At 41.5% G+C, this 18022-nt stretch overlaps 2 protein-coding genes across 8 annotated transcripts in view; one reads left to right on the top strand and one right to left on the bottom strand.

Moving 5' to 3' along the window:
- Positions 1–18022, top strand: part of FRY (FRY microtubule binding protein) — a 387367-nt gene that overhangs the window by 359472 nt on the left and 9873 nt on the right. For 4 of the 7 annotated variants that reach the window (XM_057489806.1, XM_036905022.2, XM_057489783.1 and 1 more), the window contains 7 exons: positions 565–731; positions 1914–2103; positions 6436–6585; positions 7965–8063; positions 9896–9979; positions 15161–15178; positions 16925–17035. In XM_057489806.1, coding sequence (XP_057345789.1) covers positions 565–731; positions 1914–2103; positions 6436–6585; positions 7965–8063; positions 9896–9979; positions 15161–15178; positions 16925–17035 — 819 coding nt within the window. Of the gene's footprint in view, positions 1–564; positions 732–1913; positions 2104–6435; positions 6586–7964; positions 8064–9895; positions 9985–15160; positions 15179–16924; positions 17036–18022 lie in introns of all 7 variants that reach the window. The other 3 variants (XM_057489778.1, XM_036905026.2, XM_057489808.1) reach the window with 2 other exon arrangements.
- ZAR1L (zygote arrest 1 like) overlaps positions 10517–18022 on the bottom strand; it is a 30547-nt gene continuing 23041 nt past the window's right edge. The window contains exons 6-7 of the transcript XR_008993009.1: positions 13212–13302; positions 10517–10641 (exon numbers count right to left, since the gene is read on the bottom strand). The gene's annotated coding sequence lies outside the window, so the exon portion shown is untranslated. The remainder of the gene's footprint in view (positions 10642–13211; positions 13303–18022) is intronic.

Here is an 18022-nt window from a genome sequence, read left to right as displayed (position 1 = left end):
CCAGTGTGGCAGGCTCCGTGAGTAACTGTGGAGCACTCATGCGCACCGCAGACACCAATGCTTCTAAGTTCTAGTTCTCATACTTACAGGAATTCTATACTGGAGACAGGCTTGCTTTAGAACACTGGGGTTGGACAGTCAAGAGTCCCACATCCAAAGGCAGTGTTTCTAGGCCCAGCCTGCCTCTGATAATCTACCTGACGGCAGCCAAGTCTCTCTCCCATTTCATCTATAGAATGTGGACATCAGACAGGGGTTCTCTGTGGTCTTTTCCAAGTTTAGCATTTAGACCCCATAATCATGGGTCACATACGGTGATCTGCTAAGAGCCTCTTGGGGAACTATTGAGGAAAAGACTGAAAATAAGATGAATGTCCAGGGCTTTAGGGAACCCCTGAGTCCAGGTACAGAGACAGAATTTATTGTAGCCAGAAAACAAATGCCCCCAATTTCTATCACTCATAATTGTAGCCTTTCTTATATTTATTTCCTTTAGTTGAACTGATTTTCATATATGTATTCTTACATACTTGGAGGGATTCTTCTCTCTTTTTATTCTCCCAGGCTGAAGCTGTCCAGGAGGAGGAGGACACCACGGTGCATGAGGATGATCTTTCTAGTTCCATCAATGAACTCCCAGCAACCTTTGAATGCAGTGATAGCTTTAGCCTGGATATGACCGAGGCGGAAGGAAAAGGCACTCAGGCGCTGGACCAGTTTACTCTTGCAAGGTAACGAGGCCCCTGGCGGAAATGAATGGTGTGAGTGTCCGTGGCACGTTGTATTACGGTCATTCAAACTCAAGTGTCACACTTGCAGTGCTGGGACTTGCTAATGAAGGAGTCCAAGTTGGCATGTAACTGGGAGGGTTCTTAGCTGGTTGGGCCCTTATGTGGAACTGAAAAGAAAGCCGTGTAGCAACTCACAGTGCCATAGAATAACATAAAAAGACAAATAGAGGCCTGGGGACATGGCCTTAGAAGCTTTGAAAACAAGCAAGAATGGCAACCTTGAAAATGAGCAATTCTTTCCACTTTGAGTTAAAAGTCCAGAACAAGAGGCTCTTTGTAAGCTAAATACTTTTTTTTTTTTAAGTGGGTGGCTTTCAGCCTACTAGCTGATTATTTCTGAGGCCAGGGCAATACAGTCTGAGAAAATGAATAGGAAATCATATAAAGAGGGGCAGATAAAAGCACTAATGCAGCATCTAGAGTAAATCAAAAAGAAAACGGTTCCACAGCTTTGCTTCTGGAGAAGAAGAGCCAAAATCCTAAAACCGCTCCTCTGAAGGCTGAAAGTGAGAACCAAGTAAAAGCTGCGGATACAGCCAGGCAGCAGCCTTCCCCAAGGCGGGCGGAAGCTGCCCGTCAGAGTCAAGGCTTAAGCGACGCCCGCGGAGAACCGGCCTTTCCTCCCTGCTCTCTGCCTCTCGCACCCTGCGGGCCTCGTCTTTCAGTTCCTTCCCCCCCTCCACCCTTCTCTTCTGGGCGTCTATGTAATGCATTCATTAGCGCTCTCCGTCCACAAAGCAGAAGTCGAAAGATTCAAAGTCTTTGTTCTAATTTTCCAAGAGAAGGGCTGCAAAGGCCAAAGCACAGGAACCCTCCCCGGAGCCTGGGGAGTGGCCCGCGGGGCGGGTGAGAGGCAGTGGCTGGGGCCGAGCGGCCCAGAGGCGGTGGGAAGGGGATCCGAAACGGAGGCACCCCCGAGATCCCAGAGGTGAGAACTCGGTGCCCTGGACTCAGCAAAGCACCAGGAGGCCTGTGAGCGACAGCCGGGTTCCCAAAGCAGCTCAGAGGGAGGTGGGCAGGTGGGGGTCCCTCCGGAGGCCAGCCCGGGGTGCGAATTCATGCAACCCAGTCAAGGGTGACAAGGCCGTCCCTCAGTGCGGCCGTGTCTGGGTTTCTTCGCAGCTATGGAGACGCCGAGAGGGGGGCGTCGCCGCCGCCCTCCCCCTTCTTCTCGGCCATCCTGGCCGCGTTTCAGCCGGCGGCCTGCGACGACGCGGAGGAGGCCTGGCGCAGCCACCTGCACCAGCTCATGGGCGACGCGGACGGCTCCTGCGCCGTGTACACGTTCCACGTGTTCTCCTCCTTGTTCAAGGTACAGCCCCTGGCGGAGCACGAGGCCCTCGGGGCGTCGGCCGGCTTCCCCTCCAAGGAGGGTGTGCTGTTTTATTCTGGGTCTGTCCCCTTTCTCCTCCAGACACCCCCCCGTTTCCTCTGACTTTATCCTTTCTGCTCACCCTTAATCTTGAGCCTCTCAAACCGAGGGGGTGAGCACTTTGCCCTCACGGGAGCACTGCTGCCAGCCCAGCCCTTTATTGACATCACCCAACCTGGGCAGCCGTGACCCCAAGGCCAGTAAGTGGGATGCCTGCCAAGTCTACCATCTCCTCTTTCCTCCTAGACCCTTCCTGTCTCTTTTTTCTTCAGTATTTATGTTTTCTCTTTTCTTGTCTTATCTTTTATCTTTTCCACTGTGAATTCCTTAACCATGCCAGCCAGATAGGAGCACTTGTTTACTGCCCTCCGATGCTTTGGAACAGATGAACAGCTGTTCTTTGCCTCTCCTGAGGGAACCACAGCCTGGCCAGTCCATTCAGTGTCCTTGTGCAAACAGGAAACAGATCCCTTCCTCCAGAGGGTCGCAGCACCGTCCGTGGCCGGCAGGGCGCAGGCGGGACTTCAGCCCCGCAGCCAGGCGCCCGAGGCACCTGGCCCACCTCTCAGTGGGCACACCTCCAGATTTCACTTTTGATCCCCAAACAAGTAACAACAACTACTGAATGAAAGAGGTGGAGGGAACTTGACTGCTGCTTGGTGGCCGACGGTTTAATTTATACCTGCCTACCCTTTGGTCGTGTAAATGCCTATCAGTTCTTCTTTCAGCATTTTTTTAAAACTTTAATAACTCACAAAATAGAACTGCCACTCATAATACAAGGGAAGAAATGGAAAGGACTATGCAGTTCCGACTTTGAATAGACTTGAATGGTGTATGAATGACGGGACAGACAAGTCACGACCCTGTTAAATGTCGGTAGAGGTTGAGTTCTGTTGACTATATTGTGAGAGAGGGCCACACATTTGGTGGCACTGAGGGACGGAGCCCTCTAATCACCTTCAGGAGAAGCCAGGCCGAAGGGAAAGGCAGGAAATGAGGCACGGAAGAGCACTAAATGAAAAAAAACTGGGATCATTTGCCTTAAATAATTTCGATCTGAAAGAGCCATAATTTAGTTAATATAAAAGTAAACTCTTGTTTTTAAGCCTGGAGCTACTTCTTATGGCCCATTTTTTGAGGTTTATATACCAAAAGTACAAATAGCTACAATTTCTCATTTGTGTTTTTTGTGCTGCCCTCAGGTTTCTCAATTTACTTTTAGTGAGACCATCTAGAAAGTTGAATGGACAAACTAAGGGCGTGTCTGGGATTAACTGGGGCCTGGAGGAGCCGTTAGGCTTAAAACAGAAAACAATTGGCTGCTGAAAGATAAGAATTCCAGAGACACTCTAAGATTAAGCCAGATTGGAGTTTAAAAACCAACTATGAGACAGCTACCATTTGAGGCACATTTAATTGTGAAGGATTCAGAAGCAAAGTAATTTGTTATTTATATTGTTCTAAAGTCTGTTTTAAAATAATGATTGATAATACATATTTAAGTTTGTCTGTGAAAGTTATTTTTTCTTACTACAGTTACTAGACTATTCCTGCTCAGTTTCATACTCCTGAGCAGTACTTTTCTCTGCCCAGAATGATCACCTCAGGTCCCTCGACTGTCTCCCAGTTACACGCAGTTCCCTGATTGGATGTTGCCTCAGTGAATGAAGCTTCCTTTTCTTCTTCCTCCCTCCCCCCGTCACCAGGACCCCCAGCACATTGTACCTGGTCACACTCTGTTAGAATTACTTGTTCAGGTGAGGTGTCTGTCTCCCCTGAAGAGGCAAGGGACGGCGTCTTACTCTAGAGTCCCCTGCAGCCAACACAGGTGCTCACACCCAATAGGTGCTCAGTAAATGTAGAAAAAACAAAATGGAAATATTTTTCTTTTTTTTTTATATACAGCTTCTGATTTAATGCCAATAGGCCAGCATGTTGTAACAGAGCTGAGAGGTAGGACTGGATCCTGGGAAGGTACATTCTGGGTTGAATTTTTCTTCTTTATCAGTGTATTACATCGATCCCTGTGAAGCTTATCTGCAATAATAGTTACACAAATGTGCACCTCTTATCAGTTTTCAAGATGACTTCAAAACTTTCTCAACTACCATCAAATGCTTTGTGCTTAACAGCAATACTAGTGGCACCGCTGGTATTATAAAATACGCTGGAAATGAAATGCATTCCAGACACGCAGCCTGTGAGTCCTCGTCATGTCCTCACCTTGTCTATTTGCTCTTTTCCAACATTTTCCTGTGAGTTTGAACACCATGTTTTCTTGTATTTGGTTGGATTTTGGAAGGGGCAGAAAAGAGGTATTGTAAAAATAATTTGGTTTTAAGAAAATGGTTTCTAATGGTCCAGTATGAACATCTTTCCAAAAGTTGTAACAGAGCTGAGAGGTGGGGCTGGGCTCTGGGAAGGCACATTTGGGATTGAATTTTTCTTTTTCATCAGTGTTTTACATCGATCCCTATGAAGCTTATCTGCAATAATAGTTACCCAAATGTGTGTTAGAATATCATCACTGTATCTCGCAGTGCCACCAAATCCTATGCTGTGCTTATATGTAAGTCAGGAGAGGGCAAAGCTGACTAATATCATGCCCCGTTATATTGTGGCACTCCCACAGACGGTCCAGGAAGAGCAGTAACTTTCAGGAAGCATTATAGATCTAGGGAAGGAATGTGAGCTTTGGGGTCAGGCTCACCCGTACTCTCTCTCTTACTGGTTGCATGACCTTAAGCAAGTCATTTGACTTCAGTGTTTGCACCTGGTTGTGAGCACACTCATGAGCTGAGGAGTGCAAAGCTATAGGACAGAGTTAGACACCTGACAGCACACGTGCCCAGATGGAGATATTACTCTAGGTCCCCTGTGGTGTCTGCCCTTCCATTCTCCGGCTCAAGGGGCAGTGTTTTCACACTCTGTCTCAGGGAGCTGTGATGCTGGGAAACAGGAAAGAGTCACATCTCAGGACCTATTTTGTCTCGCCGACATTGAAGTGTTCTCAGTAACTCCACAGATCTGATGGATGGGCTGGGATGACCCCCGCTGCCTACTGACCCTGACCATCAGCAAAAAGAAAAGCAGTATTTATTTTAAAGACTGCGTGAGCATCTACACATTGGGAAATGACATTTTAGGAAGAAACTTTGTCCACACTGGGTGCTTTTTACTTGATTTTAAGACCAGTGTTTGCTCTGCTCTCTGTACTGCCCCCACACTGAGGACCTATGCTCACTTGATGTTTTTATAAAGATTAAAAACTAGTTTTTTCCCAATAGACACATGAAAAGATGTTCCACATCACTTGTCATCAGAGAAATGCAAATTAAAACCACAATGAGGTATCACCTCACACCAGTAAGGATGGCTACCATCCAAAAGATAAACAACAAATGTTGGCGAGGTTGTGGAGAAAGGGGAACCCTCCTACACTGCTGGTAGGAATGTAAACTAGTTCAACCATTGTGGAAAGCAGTATGGAGGTTCCTCAAAATGCTCAAAATAGAAATACCATTTGACCCAGGAATTCCACTCCTAGGAATTTACCCTAAGAATGCAGCACTCCAGTTTGAAAAAGACAGATGCACCCCTATGTTTATCGCTGCACTATTTACAATAGCCAAGATATGGAAGCAACCTAAGTGTCCATCAGTAGATGAATGGATAAAGAAGAGGTGGTACATATACACAATGGAATATTACACAGCCATAAGAAAAAAACAAATCCTACCATTCACAACAACATGGATGGAGCTAGAGGGTATGATGCTCAGTGAAATAAGCCAGGCGGAGAAAGACAAGTACCAAATGATTTCACTCATCTGTGGAGTATAAGAACAAAAGAAAACTGAAGGAACAAAACAGCAGCAGAAGCACAGAACCCAAGAATGAACTAACAGTTACCAAAGGGAAAGGGACTGGGGAGGATGGGTGGGAAGGGAAGGATAAGGGTGGGGAAAAAGAAAGAGAACCATACGATTAGCATGTATAGTGTGGGGGGGCACGGGGAGGGCTATGCAGCACAGAGAAGACAAGTAGTGATTTTATAGCATCTTACAATGTTGATGGGCAGTGACTGTGAAGGGGTATGTGGGGGGGACTTGGTGAAGGGGGGAACCTAGTAAACATAATGTCCTTCATGTAATTGTAGATTAATGATACCAAAATAAAATAAAATAAAATAAAAATAAAAAAACTAGTTTTTTCTAGTACCTCAGCAAAAACTTGGCCTTTACAAATGGCAATTATGTTGCCTTTCAGAATATTCAGAAAAGGTTCTGCTTCCTAACCTGTGATGCCGCCAGTTACCTCGGAGACAACCTGCGGGGAATCGGGTCCAAGTTTCTCAGCTCCTCTCAGATGCTCACCTCCTGCTCCGAGTGCCCCACGCTCTTCGTGGATGCGGAGACCGTGAGTAGCCCAGTCCTGCTCTGGCGAGCGGCCTGCCCAGTGGAGGGTGCGGAACTTCAGGGAAGCATGTATGTGCCGTGGTTCGCTGGGCTGACACTTTCCGTGTCTGCGGACAGCGCTGTTCTGTCCGCTGTTGTGTAATGACTCCGAAAGGCCTGTACATGGTCAGCCCAGGCCAAGGCAAAGTCATTTCAGAGGGTCGGGAGGAAAAATCCTCCTCTGGGCTCCCTCTCTGTCCTCGGTGCTTCCCTCTGCTGGCGCCGGCAGCTGTGAATATGGTGAGCTCACAGCCCAGCGCTGACCTAGCCAGTCCCCACGGTGCCAGGTTGGCCTGCCAGGTGGGTCTCCAGGGGCGCCTTGTCATCACTTTCCCACCCCCGAGTCTCAGGTGGAGACTGATTGCCCTCTGGGTGCATGTGTCCAGCCCAAACTGCACATGATGAGTTTAAAGGATGACTAGAACAGGCTCTGGCTGACTGCTGAATTGTGACACTATGAGTATCATTCTAACCCTGCAAGACTGGTGAGCTCTTTGAGGGCATGGAGTGTCTGCCAGCTTTGGTCACATCCCCTGTGCATATCACAGAACTGTCTCACGTGCTGAGCAGGCACTGAGCTTTAGAATCAGTGCTTTGATTTTAGAAGTCTCTGAAGAGTCAGTCTTTCCCAACTTGATGGGTGGTTGGCTCTCTTACAGTAAGGAATACAGTATGAGAAATCTTTCTATCTTAAATGATTTAAAACACAGATTAAATACAAGATCAGTTTGAAAGTGTATTTGGAGGTCTGTCTTCATACTGCTTGCAGTATTCTTACTAGATGAAGATACTAGAGTATGCATAAAATGGAAATCGTATCTTAATGTGGGCTCGTATGGAATATTTGTTAACATTTGTCTGTTTTGATATTGGAAAAATGGGTAGTGTTCTAGGAGATTTGGATTAGCAAGCTAGTGGTCAATTATAACTGCAGCTGACAATACAGCAAAATCACAGAATGCACAGCTTATTAAAAATGGATGCCCCTTTAGGATTAGCACACATAGCTTGGGAGAGCACGGGGAAGGCAGTGTAGCACAGAGCAGACAAGTAGTGACTCGATAGCATCTTACTATGCTGATGGACAGTGACTGCAATGGGGTATGTGGTGGGGACTTGATAATGGGGGGAATCTAGTAACCACAATGTTGCTCATGTGATTGTATATTAATGAGACCAAAAAAAACCCAAAAACAATGTACACTAAAAGAAATAATAAAAATGGATGCCCCTGCTCCCTACTTTATATTCCTCTGAATATACTTCTCTTTTCTATCTGGGGCCTTGTTTTTGTGTAGGTATCTGTAGCTGTTTTAATACAATTTTTTTTTCTGTCTTTAGCTTCTTTCCTGTGGACTTCTAGACAAGCTCAAATTCAGTGTTTTGGAGCTGCAAGAATATCTGGATACTTACAACAACAGAAAAGAGGCCACTCTCTCAGTAAGTGTCTGTGTTTCTGTGCATATGATTCAATTAAAATCAAATGAACCCAACCTCTTTGAGCTCCTGGGAGGTGTTGTGATTAACCTAAGAGAGGCTCTTTTGGGAGAAGACAGACTTTATCTAGTCCTCTGTTAGGTATTATAATTCCAATCTCATGGTGGTAGACCTGTCAATAGTGTGAACCATTCAAAAAACAATAGTTATAAAAGAGAAAATTTCCAGCTTTTATTTTTAGACCCATAATTTCTCTACCAAGAAATTGGGAAAAGTGAGTATCTGCTTAAGATGTCATTTTATCAGTGTTAAAACTTTCCCCAGAGATTTGAAATTGTTCATTACTTCCTTCCAGTGTTAGCCTCACCCAAAACTAGTTGAGATGGAGCCCATCTCTCTCTCTTCCTCTTAACTACTCTTGGTTGCTGTTTCTCCCTGTTTCTATCGCCTCTCTTGGCCTTAGCACCTGCTCTTTACCCTTTTCTTCCCTCATAGATCTAGACTATAAAATGTTAGAAGTGATCCAGAAACCATCTGTACAAACCCCTGATTTCCAACAAATCAGTGTGTAATATCTATGAAGCACTTCCTGTAATATACCAGGCACTGTAGAAAGAGCATGGATTTTGAAGTCACATGGACTTGGGTTCAAATTACAGCTCAGCCTCTTAAGGGTTAGTGACCTTGGAAAAGTTACTTACCTTCTCTCATCTCAGACTCATCATCCATGAGACGATGATAATAATTTGCAGAATTGTTGTAAGGATATAACGATTACAAACAGTCATAACAGCTTTCATTTCCTGAGCCCTTGAATGTGTCCAACAACCTGTTGAGTTAAATCTCTTAAATTAAATCACTGGACACCCACGGCTACCCTGGGAGTTAGCTCTTACCATCCTCATTAGCCAGAAGGTAGAAGAAGGATATTAAAACCCAGGTGTGTGGGATTCAGTGGTCCATGCTGTCAACCACAACACAGTATTGCCTGTAAAGTAGGCACAGCGCCTCGTACATAGGACACATTCAGTGTAAAGTAACTGGGTTTTTGTTTATTACTACTTTTGTTATTGACATTCTCATGACCTATCCAAGGGCAGGAATTCCAACATTGTAACAATTCTCATTGTCTTCTGTTTCTGTGGCTCTTTACCTGTCATTGCTTTCCACCTCTCAATCATTGGTTAATAAAAGTAATTCTTCATTCTGGTTAGTGACAAACCAATCTTTCCATATCAAGGGTGAATTTCAATTATTCAGTGTTTATTGTTTTCTGACCAAAGGTTCCTTTTCACATCTGTATTAGTCACTATCCCAAATGCTTATGACATGTAGAATCTCTAAATAGCTGAGTTATTATTTTAATAGCCTTTCTTTCTTACATTAAAGTAGACGTACCCCCATGGAAGCCACCTCCGTGTAACAGAGAGCTAGGGGTGCCATGAGTCAGGTTGCATTGTTCAGAATCACCCAGCCTGTGGGGAAATTTGGTCCTGTCTCTTAACCTCAGTCATATGAAAGGTTTTTAACCATATATGAATTTCTTTTAAATTATACATAAATTAGGAATGATCTGGTGTAACTATTCTCCAGGGTGATATTATCATTATGTTGAAATTACATTTTTAAATGAATATCCCTGTACCCACATAAACTGATATTTTATTTCAAATAGTTCATCTTCAGTCCAAAAAAATGACTGTCAGAAAGTTATGGCAAATTTTTATTTTACTGCGATTAGAGGCTTAATCGATTTTCCCTGACAAAATGGATGATAAAAATGTTCTCAGGATCTCACTGAATTCACTTACGTCTACACCCCTTTCTGACCACAGTGGCTTGCAAACTGTAAGGCGACATTTTCAGGAGGATCAAGAGATGGCGTGATTACCTGTCAACCAGGGGACTCAGAAGAAAAGGTAATGTAAGTCTGTTGGAATTTATCTTGACTCTGTTCTGACATTGCGTGCTGGTTTTGATCCACCTGAGAAGCGTGGCACTTGAGACAAGAAGAGGAGGAATGAGCCATCCCACAGTTCACATGAAAGCCACAGAGTAAGACAGAATGACATTCATGCCAAGCATGACTGTGTGTTGATGGGTTTGGAGTGGATTTCTTTTCTTTTCTTTTCTTTTCTTTTTTTGAAAAATAGAGGTATAAAGTAACCTTTTTGCTGGACATTGTCTAACTATACTAATCATTTCCCAATAAATCTGTTCTTCAGAATATAAAGCCAAATTTTATTAATTCTTCAGCAAGTCACTAGTTCCTTCAATGAATAAAGTCTTGGTTGACCTTTCAGCAGGCGCTCTAGAAACAGATTTTTCATTCTCATTTAGAATCGCTTTAAGTACAGAAATTAAAGTGTGGTCTGCATTTCCACATCACTGCCCTTCCTGAGGACATGTATATTTCACATTGTGTCTTACAGAGAACGTTCACATTCCTGAAGTGATTTGATTCTCCCTGGGTGCAGGGTAGGCAGCCTTAGCCCCACTCTACAGATGAGGAAACTAAGCTTGACTTATCCGAGGCTCCATGGCCGATAAGTGACAGGCATAAACAGCTTGGCCACAACATCTGGAAACAGACAAATATACATAAGTGGTTTATTTATACAACTGACCCTTGAACAACATAGGGGTTAGGGGTGCCAGCACCCCCACACAGTTGAAAATCCAGTGTAACTTTGACTCCCCAGAACTTAACTTCGAATAGCCTACTGTTGGCCAGAAGCCCTACCAGTTATACAAACAGCTGATTAACATGAATTTTGTATGTTATATATACAACTGTATTCTTACATTAAAGCAAGCTAGAGAAAAGAAAATGTATTCCAAGTTTTCACAAATCTCAAAAAAATTTCCAATATATTTATTGGAAAAACTCCTCATATAAGTGGACCTGCGTAGTTCAAACCCATGTTGTTCAAGGGTCAGCTGCATTACATTTTTTAAGTTATGTTTAACGACTTTACATAAGATGTCTCTCATAAGCAATGCATAGTTGAATGTGCAGTTCAAAATATAACTCCAGCATTTCCATTAGTTCCTGCTTATATGTCTATGACGTGCCCTAATTTTTCACTGGATATCCTGCATGATCAGCATACCCCAGAAGAAGTAATATGTTAAAAAATATATATATATATATACATACATATATATATATAACCTATGTTTCAGGTTTATGGCCACCTAATAGCACCCACACTTTCTGATTCCAGGCCCAGTTCTTCCCCCAAGTATACTCTGCTCTTAAAACAAATTTGATCAGAGAAAAGTTACCACATTATGACTGACAATTTGCACAAATGTAATCCAGTTCATGATATAGCTTGTATAGTGGAATATAAAAAGTTATCTAAATATTTACCTTCAATCATCAAATTCTCTTATATTCCCTATAATCAAATCTCAGTCAGGTAAATGCATTAATACATTGCAGATTTTTAAGAACAAGGGTTAAAACCAAATTTATTATTTGTTCTTTGCTTACAGCTTCCTGGCTAATTCTAAGATACCCAGAAACTCCAATTAAATCATTCTATTTCCCAAACATCCAAATTTTCAAATGAGTGTTTCTGTTCTGCTTGTAGTTTCTGTTGTTTCACTTTGTTTAGATGCTCTTTCCCATCCCCCAACCCCCACCCAGTTCTCCGTCTCCCTCAAAGAAAGACTGCATAATCTTATGTCTGGTCCATGAATTCTTATTTGCTCCTCGCCCACCTCTATCTTTCTTTACTTCTGTGTCATAGGCCTGTTTCTTCCCATCTGTTTTCTTGTTTTTAGAGTTCACTTATTCATTCACTTACTTATATGTGGCAGCTTTGTTAGCATTATACTAAATAAAGGCTTGAGAAGACAAAAGTAGAAAGAAGAAATTAATATTTTTCAAGCACTGTACATGTATCTCCTTGGATATTTTCATAAATTGAAATATAATTTACATTATATTTTCATATTTTTATATTTCATATAGTTCATATATATTACATAGACACATACATTTTAGATGTACATTACAGTGATTCATTACATGCATTACAAAATGCACACCATGGTGAGTGCGGTTACCTCTGTCACCCCACAAACCTATTACAGTATCATCGACTGTATTCTCCATGCTGTACTTTGCACCCCCGTGACTAATTTAAATATTTTACAATTGGCAGTTTTTACCTCTTAAATTTATTGAGACTTGTGTTCGGCCTATTATGGGGAATGCTCCAGGTGTTCTTGAAAAGACAGTCCATTATTCTGTTTTGAATGGACTGTTCTGTATTTATCGGTCAAGTCCATCTGTTCTAATGTGTCAGTCAAAGCCAGGGTTTCCTTATTGATTCTCTGTCTGGATGATCTATCCATTAGATGTCAGAGATGTAAGTGGAATGTTCTTCCTTTCTCCCTCCCTTTCTCTCTCTCTCTCTTTCTAATACCCAGAAATGGAATTACTGGATCATATAGTATTTCTATTTTTAATGTTTTGAGGAATCTCCATACTATTTTCCATACTGGCTGCACCAGTTTACAATCCTACCAATGGTGCACAAGGATTCCCTTTCTCCACATCCTTGCCAATGCTTAGTATTTCTTGTCTCTTTGATACCACCCATTCTGACTGGTGTGAGGTAATATCCCATTTTGGCTTTGACTTGCATTTCTCTGATGATCAGTGATGCTGAGCATCTTTTTTATGTGTCTGTTGGCCATCTCTATGTCTTTGGAAAAATGTCCATTCATGTCCTCTGCCCATTTTTTAATAAGACTATTTGGTTTTGGGGTTATTGACTTGAATGAGTTCTTTATATATTTTGGATTAACTTCTTAACAGATATATCATTTGCAAATATCTTCTTTCATTCAGTAGGTTACCCTTTTGTTTTGTTGGCGATTTCCTTTGCTATGCAAAAGTTTGATGTGGTCCCATAGCTTATTTTGGCTGTTTCCCTTCCCTAAGGAAACCTGATGGGCTATGTCAATCATAAGCATAAAATTTGTTTTAGAGTAGAATACAGAAAAATAAGAATGGCTGTGCCACTGTTAATGAATAAAATTAGATTATTCTGGGCTTTTTAACCTCCCCTGTCTATGATAAATTCCTAACATCTTAGTTTCTTGATAATTTTTTCTCATTTTGAGAAAACCTACCTCTTAATCCAGTTTATAAATCAAGCCATATCAGGAGTACAGGAACAGAGCTTGGAGAAAATCCTTGTGATCCAATAAAACAATGACATGCCTGCAACATTTTCAAAAGAACCTAAGTCACCAGAACAGATACATTTATAAAGGAATTATTTTTACAACCTGGATGCAGGAGAACATTAGCATGGGGGCGGTATTTAACATTTTCCATAAATGCCTTCTTTAGAAGGCATTTTTCTCTAACCTTTTGGAGCTCAAAATGCAAACTAGGTCCCAGCCTGCAGCCTAGGAAAGGATTCTGAGACAATAAATATCCAGGCAGCTTGGACTAGCCTATTTAAAAAGGAGAATTTAAGAAGGATGCTGAGAACTGTGCATCAAATTGTCCATCTCCCAAGAAACACAAGTTGGTGCCCTTAAGGCTGAGTAGGAGGAATTCACTGACAATGAAATTGCTTGGCACCAAGCGGGAGTCAAAAAGTCATTTGCTTTTATTGAACAAGGAAGATTTTGCTTTAACTCATTTGATGACCTTTTGGATTACAACCTTGCTTTGGAAACCTGTAAAAAAAATACCAGTTTTCTTGACACAAGACCATGTAATGTACTCAGCACTTGCTTCATTCCACACTTCTAAAAATTAAATTCCATAGTAAAAGCTGCTGCCTGCTAAGATGGATACTAAACTGTTCAATCAGATCTGATGTTTTCCAAAAGGTCTTCATGGGTGGAAATTCTGTATATATAGAGTTAAAACTCTGTGTACTCTTTTTTAATGTGACAACTGTATTTCAATATCCCAAACCCACATGATATTAGTAACAGGTGAGGCGGGAAGAAATCTGTGAATAGTTGGGGCCAGGGTGGTAATGGTAATGCTTTGTTCTTGAAGATACTGATAAATAATTTGGGTTTTATTTTTTTAGCAGGCTATACCTTATGGTAAATACAAATACAGTAACTGATGATAACCCAGAGATTTGGGGAAGAGCTTTAAAATAAGGGTTTTTTGTTGTTAAGGACTAGAAAGTGAGTTAAGTAGATTCTTAAATATTTTGAAAACCCAGAACCACATATATGGACCAATAATTAGGAATGGCATTTCTGTCAAGTTGTGTTTATCTCTTCCCATATCCCCAAACTTTCCTTAAACCAACTCTATGGTTATGATATGGTGACACCAAAAAGTTTTGGTAGCCATAGTTGAATATGACCAAGTTATAAATTAATATTATTCTAAACTAACCATCAGTTTTAGATTACTTTTAGAAATTATCTACTGGGAAAAAAAATTTTATGAAAACTAAAATACAAGAAAATTACTTGTCATATCTCACACTTGTTTGGGAGTACACAATGTTTAGTCCTTTGAAATGACAATATCTAGCAATCCTAAAAAATGTTCTCAATGTGGAGAGCAAAATGACTTCCAAAGAAAATGCCACTTAGATTGTTAATTATAGTCTCTGTTAATTGGATGATCATAGTTTAGTAGATAAGAAGCCAAACATACTAAAGACTCTGACTTAACTAACATTTAGCAGCAGTATAATTTTGGGGGGCTATACTTCTTTCAAATTACTGAATTGGTCTCCTCACAGTTTTACTACATTCACATATTTTTCATATTTAAACATTAAAATTTGCAAGCGATAGAAGTTTTGATTTCTGGTCTCTAAGACTGATGAAATCTAAACCAACTAATCAGAGAATCTAAAAGATTACAAGTTACATTTTTCAACATGTTTCCGGTTAGAGCTTGTTTTTAACTGGGCTGCTGTGCATGTCGAATGGGTACAACATTTGCAACTGTTTATCAAGTCTGGGCAAGCAGTGCTAATACTGCTGAGGGCTCTGCTCTTGGAAGAGGGCCGTGCTTTCTGTTGCATGCACACACTGACCCTGTACTTTCTTTCCTTTCCTTCGTTTCCTGTGCCATGCTTGCTGTGTAGCAAATGGAATCTCTTGCAGTAAGTTAACTTTCTTTCATACTCTTTGTCCACTTTAGGCACGGACCCATAACAAATCTTATTTTTACTGTTACTATTTTATCTCTTTCCCCTTTGCATTTAATTTTATTTGGTGGACTGAGACATGGAGTTTATTAGTAGCATTCTGGGCTGCTTTAGCCCCACAGTAGAAACCTTTATGTCTATAAACTCTCAAAGTATCTGTGGAATATTCGGAGTAATAACTACCATTATCTGACACTTAGGAGAGTCAGAATTTTCACAGCTAGGTTTCACCCAAAATTATGAAGGTAACATTATGTCTTTAAGTAGTACTTTATCTGTGAATCTCTGGCAGTTATCTTTTATACCAGATTTTAAAAGATTTCCATAAAGAAAGGTTTAAAGGATCACAAAATATTTTACTAAACCAACTAACAATCTAGTCTGGGTTAACTACTGAGTGTAGCTACTTCTTTACACTTAGGCTGCATTAGGAAATCAAATGAATCCAAGTAGAATTGTTTCCCCCCACCCAAGGCCAAGGAAAGCGTGAGAGGAGCAAGAAAACCTTGTTACTCCTTCAGTGTAGTCTTAGCATCAATTGTAGTAACTTTTAAAAATTAAGATCAAAAGTCTACTAGTAATACTATTAATAGAATTATCTTCCTAAAACTCAAGTTTAAGTGCTTGTAATTTTTTTCTTTAAATTGATGGGGAAACAATTTTGAGTCACCTCAGAAGCTCTCAATTCCAAGCTGGGTTCTTTATAGTCCATTAGCAAAAGAAAGACCCTATTTATCCTTACTTAACCACAATTAAAAACTGCACAAGGAAGTGTTTAGTTTAAGCCACATGTTTAACCCACTTCCGCTGGTGACGGCAGAGCCATGAAATTCTCTCTAGTGAAGGTGCTCTTTTCCTTTCACAGAATTCCCTTCCACTACCCAGAGCTAACCCATTCTTGGGAAAAAACAAGGTTTAGAGGCCATTAATAAGCAGATACAACTGAAAGATCGTTGGTATTGGAATTTCTCATGATTTCTTTTCCCTCATAGTAGACACAAGCCATATAATGAAAACATTTTAAATTCCAGAGGTATCTATAGGGCTCGAGGGCCATTTTGTATGACTAGCTCCTAATGTTCTTTACACAATTTTTTAAATATTTCATTTCCTTAAGCACTTTTGGCCCTTTTTCTAACTAATTCAAATATTTATTGACTGCTAAGTAGGAGCATCATCAGTAAAACTGATACAGCACCTTAGAGGATCATGTGACTATTGTACTTATACAGACTTTAGGATGAGTATCTGCACCCTGAATCACAGCCAGAATTGTCACAAGAAGTAATCTCCCAGATGTCTGCTGATTTTATAAATTTAACACCGGAAATACCTTGACGTTTTGCCTTTCAAATATATTTTAATTTTTAAAAAGTTATTTGTTTCTAAAAACCATTTCAGCTTACAAAATTTAAGGCTACTACAGCTATCATTTGTAGGTATGTAAGTGGCAATTACAATGGAAACTTGGCCATTCACTCCGTCCCTGTATAGCTTGCTACTTCTAATTTATCATCTTCCAGGAGCTATTCTGTATTCATGCATCTTTCACTGATATTTATTGGATGGATTTTGTTGTTCTATTTTGATAGCTAGTTGCATTTCCTTGATGAAAAGAAAAATGTGTTTGTCCCCACCCAGATTTCACTTGTTATACAAGAGTGATCCTTAACTATTTCTTCCCGTGCAAATTCTCTTTAGCAATTGGAACTGTGCCAGAGACTCTATAAGCTACATTTCCAGCTGCTGCTGCTTTTTCAGTCCTACTGTAAGCTCATCGGCCAGGTGCACGAGGTCAGCTCCATGCCAGAGGTGAGCCACACACTTCCCAACCCCGAGACCCGCCATGAAAATCATTCTTTTCCTTTGGTTCCTGCAGCTCGCCTGCTTATTACTGTCCAAGAGGTTTTATTCCCACATAATTATTTTGCTCAAGCACAGGTCTTAAATGTGCCTTCTATCTCTTCCTATTCTCATTTGGCAGTGCCAGGGCTAGGGTGAGGCAAGTGGCAAGCCTAGGCACAAAATTTAAGGATGGCCCTCAAGAGTGAGCACCTCTCTAAATGCTATGCTGAGACACCTCAGTTGGCCCACTCCGATCCTGGCCCCGAAAAATGATTTGAGAAATATTATTAGAAAAATTTCCTTGTGTTACAATTTTTCTACTTTACATTCACCTTTTCATAGCTTTTACATTGAGATAAGAAGGAAATACATGACGTGGGATTCTCTTTGGCTTCTCTGCCCTGCTTAGCATCAGGATGCTTTAACGTTTTTAAGGGTAAAAAGGTAAAATAATTTAAACATACTACTTCCGAGCCAAAATTTTCCTAGAAGTGAAAAAACACTGCAGTACAGTAAGTGAAATAATGGTGGCGTACACTGGATGTATCATGGGCATGCAGAGGGTGAGCGCTTCACCTGGAGGCAAGGAGGTTGACACAGGAAAGCTTTACGGAGGTCACACTTAAGCTGACTCTTAAGGGATGAGTCGGAGTTAGAGAGGGGGAGTCGGGGCTAAGGAGGAGCCTTCCAACAAGAAGAAACAGCACGGACACGAACGCGGTGCAGAGTAAGAGAAGGGAACTACAGGTCCAAGCACTTAGTGTCACTAGAATACAACATGCAGACCAAAAGGGGGTGATGGGAGAAGGCAGGAGGGACAGGTAAGGCTGAGGTCACGGAAGATGTTGGGAGACCTCTGTAGCAGGGATGTGGAGGGTGGATTTGATGGCAGCTAGACGGGAGACAACGAGATCAATCACGAGTCTGCTAAGCTTGCACAGGTGGGAGATGAGA

The sequence above is a fragment of the Manis pentadactyla genome, chromosome 2 (assembly GCF_030020395.1).
Source record: "Manis pentadactyla isolate mManPen7 chromosome 2, mManPen7.hap1, whole genome shotgun sequence".
In the NCBI taxonomy this organism is placed as follows: Eukaryota; Metazoa; Chordata; class Mammalia; order Pholidota; family Manidae; genus Manis; species Manis pentadactyla.
This window is presented reverse-complemented; position numbering and strand designations above follow the sequence as displayed.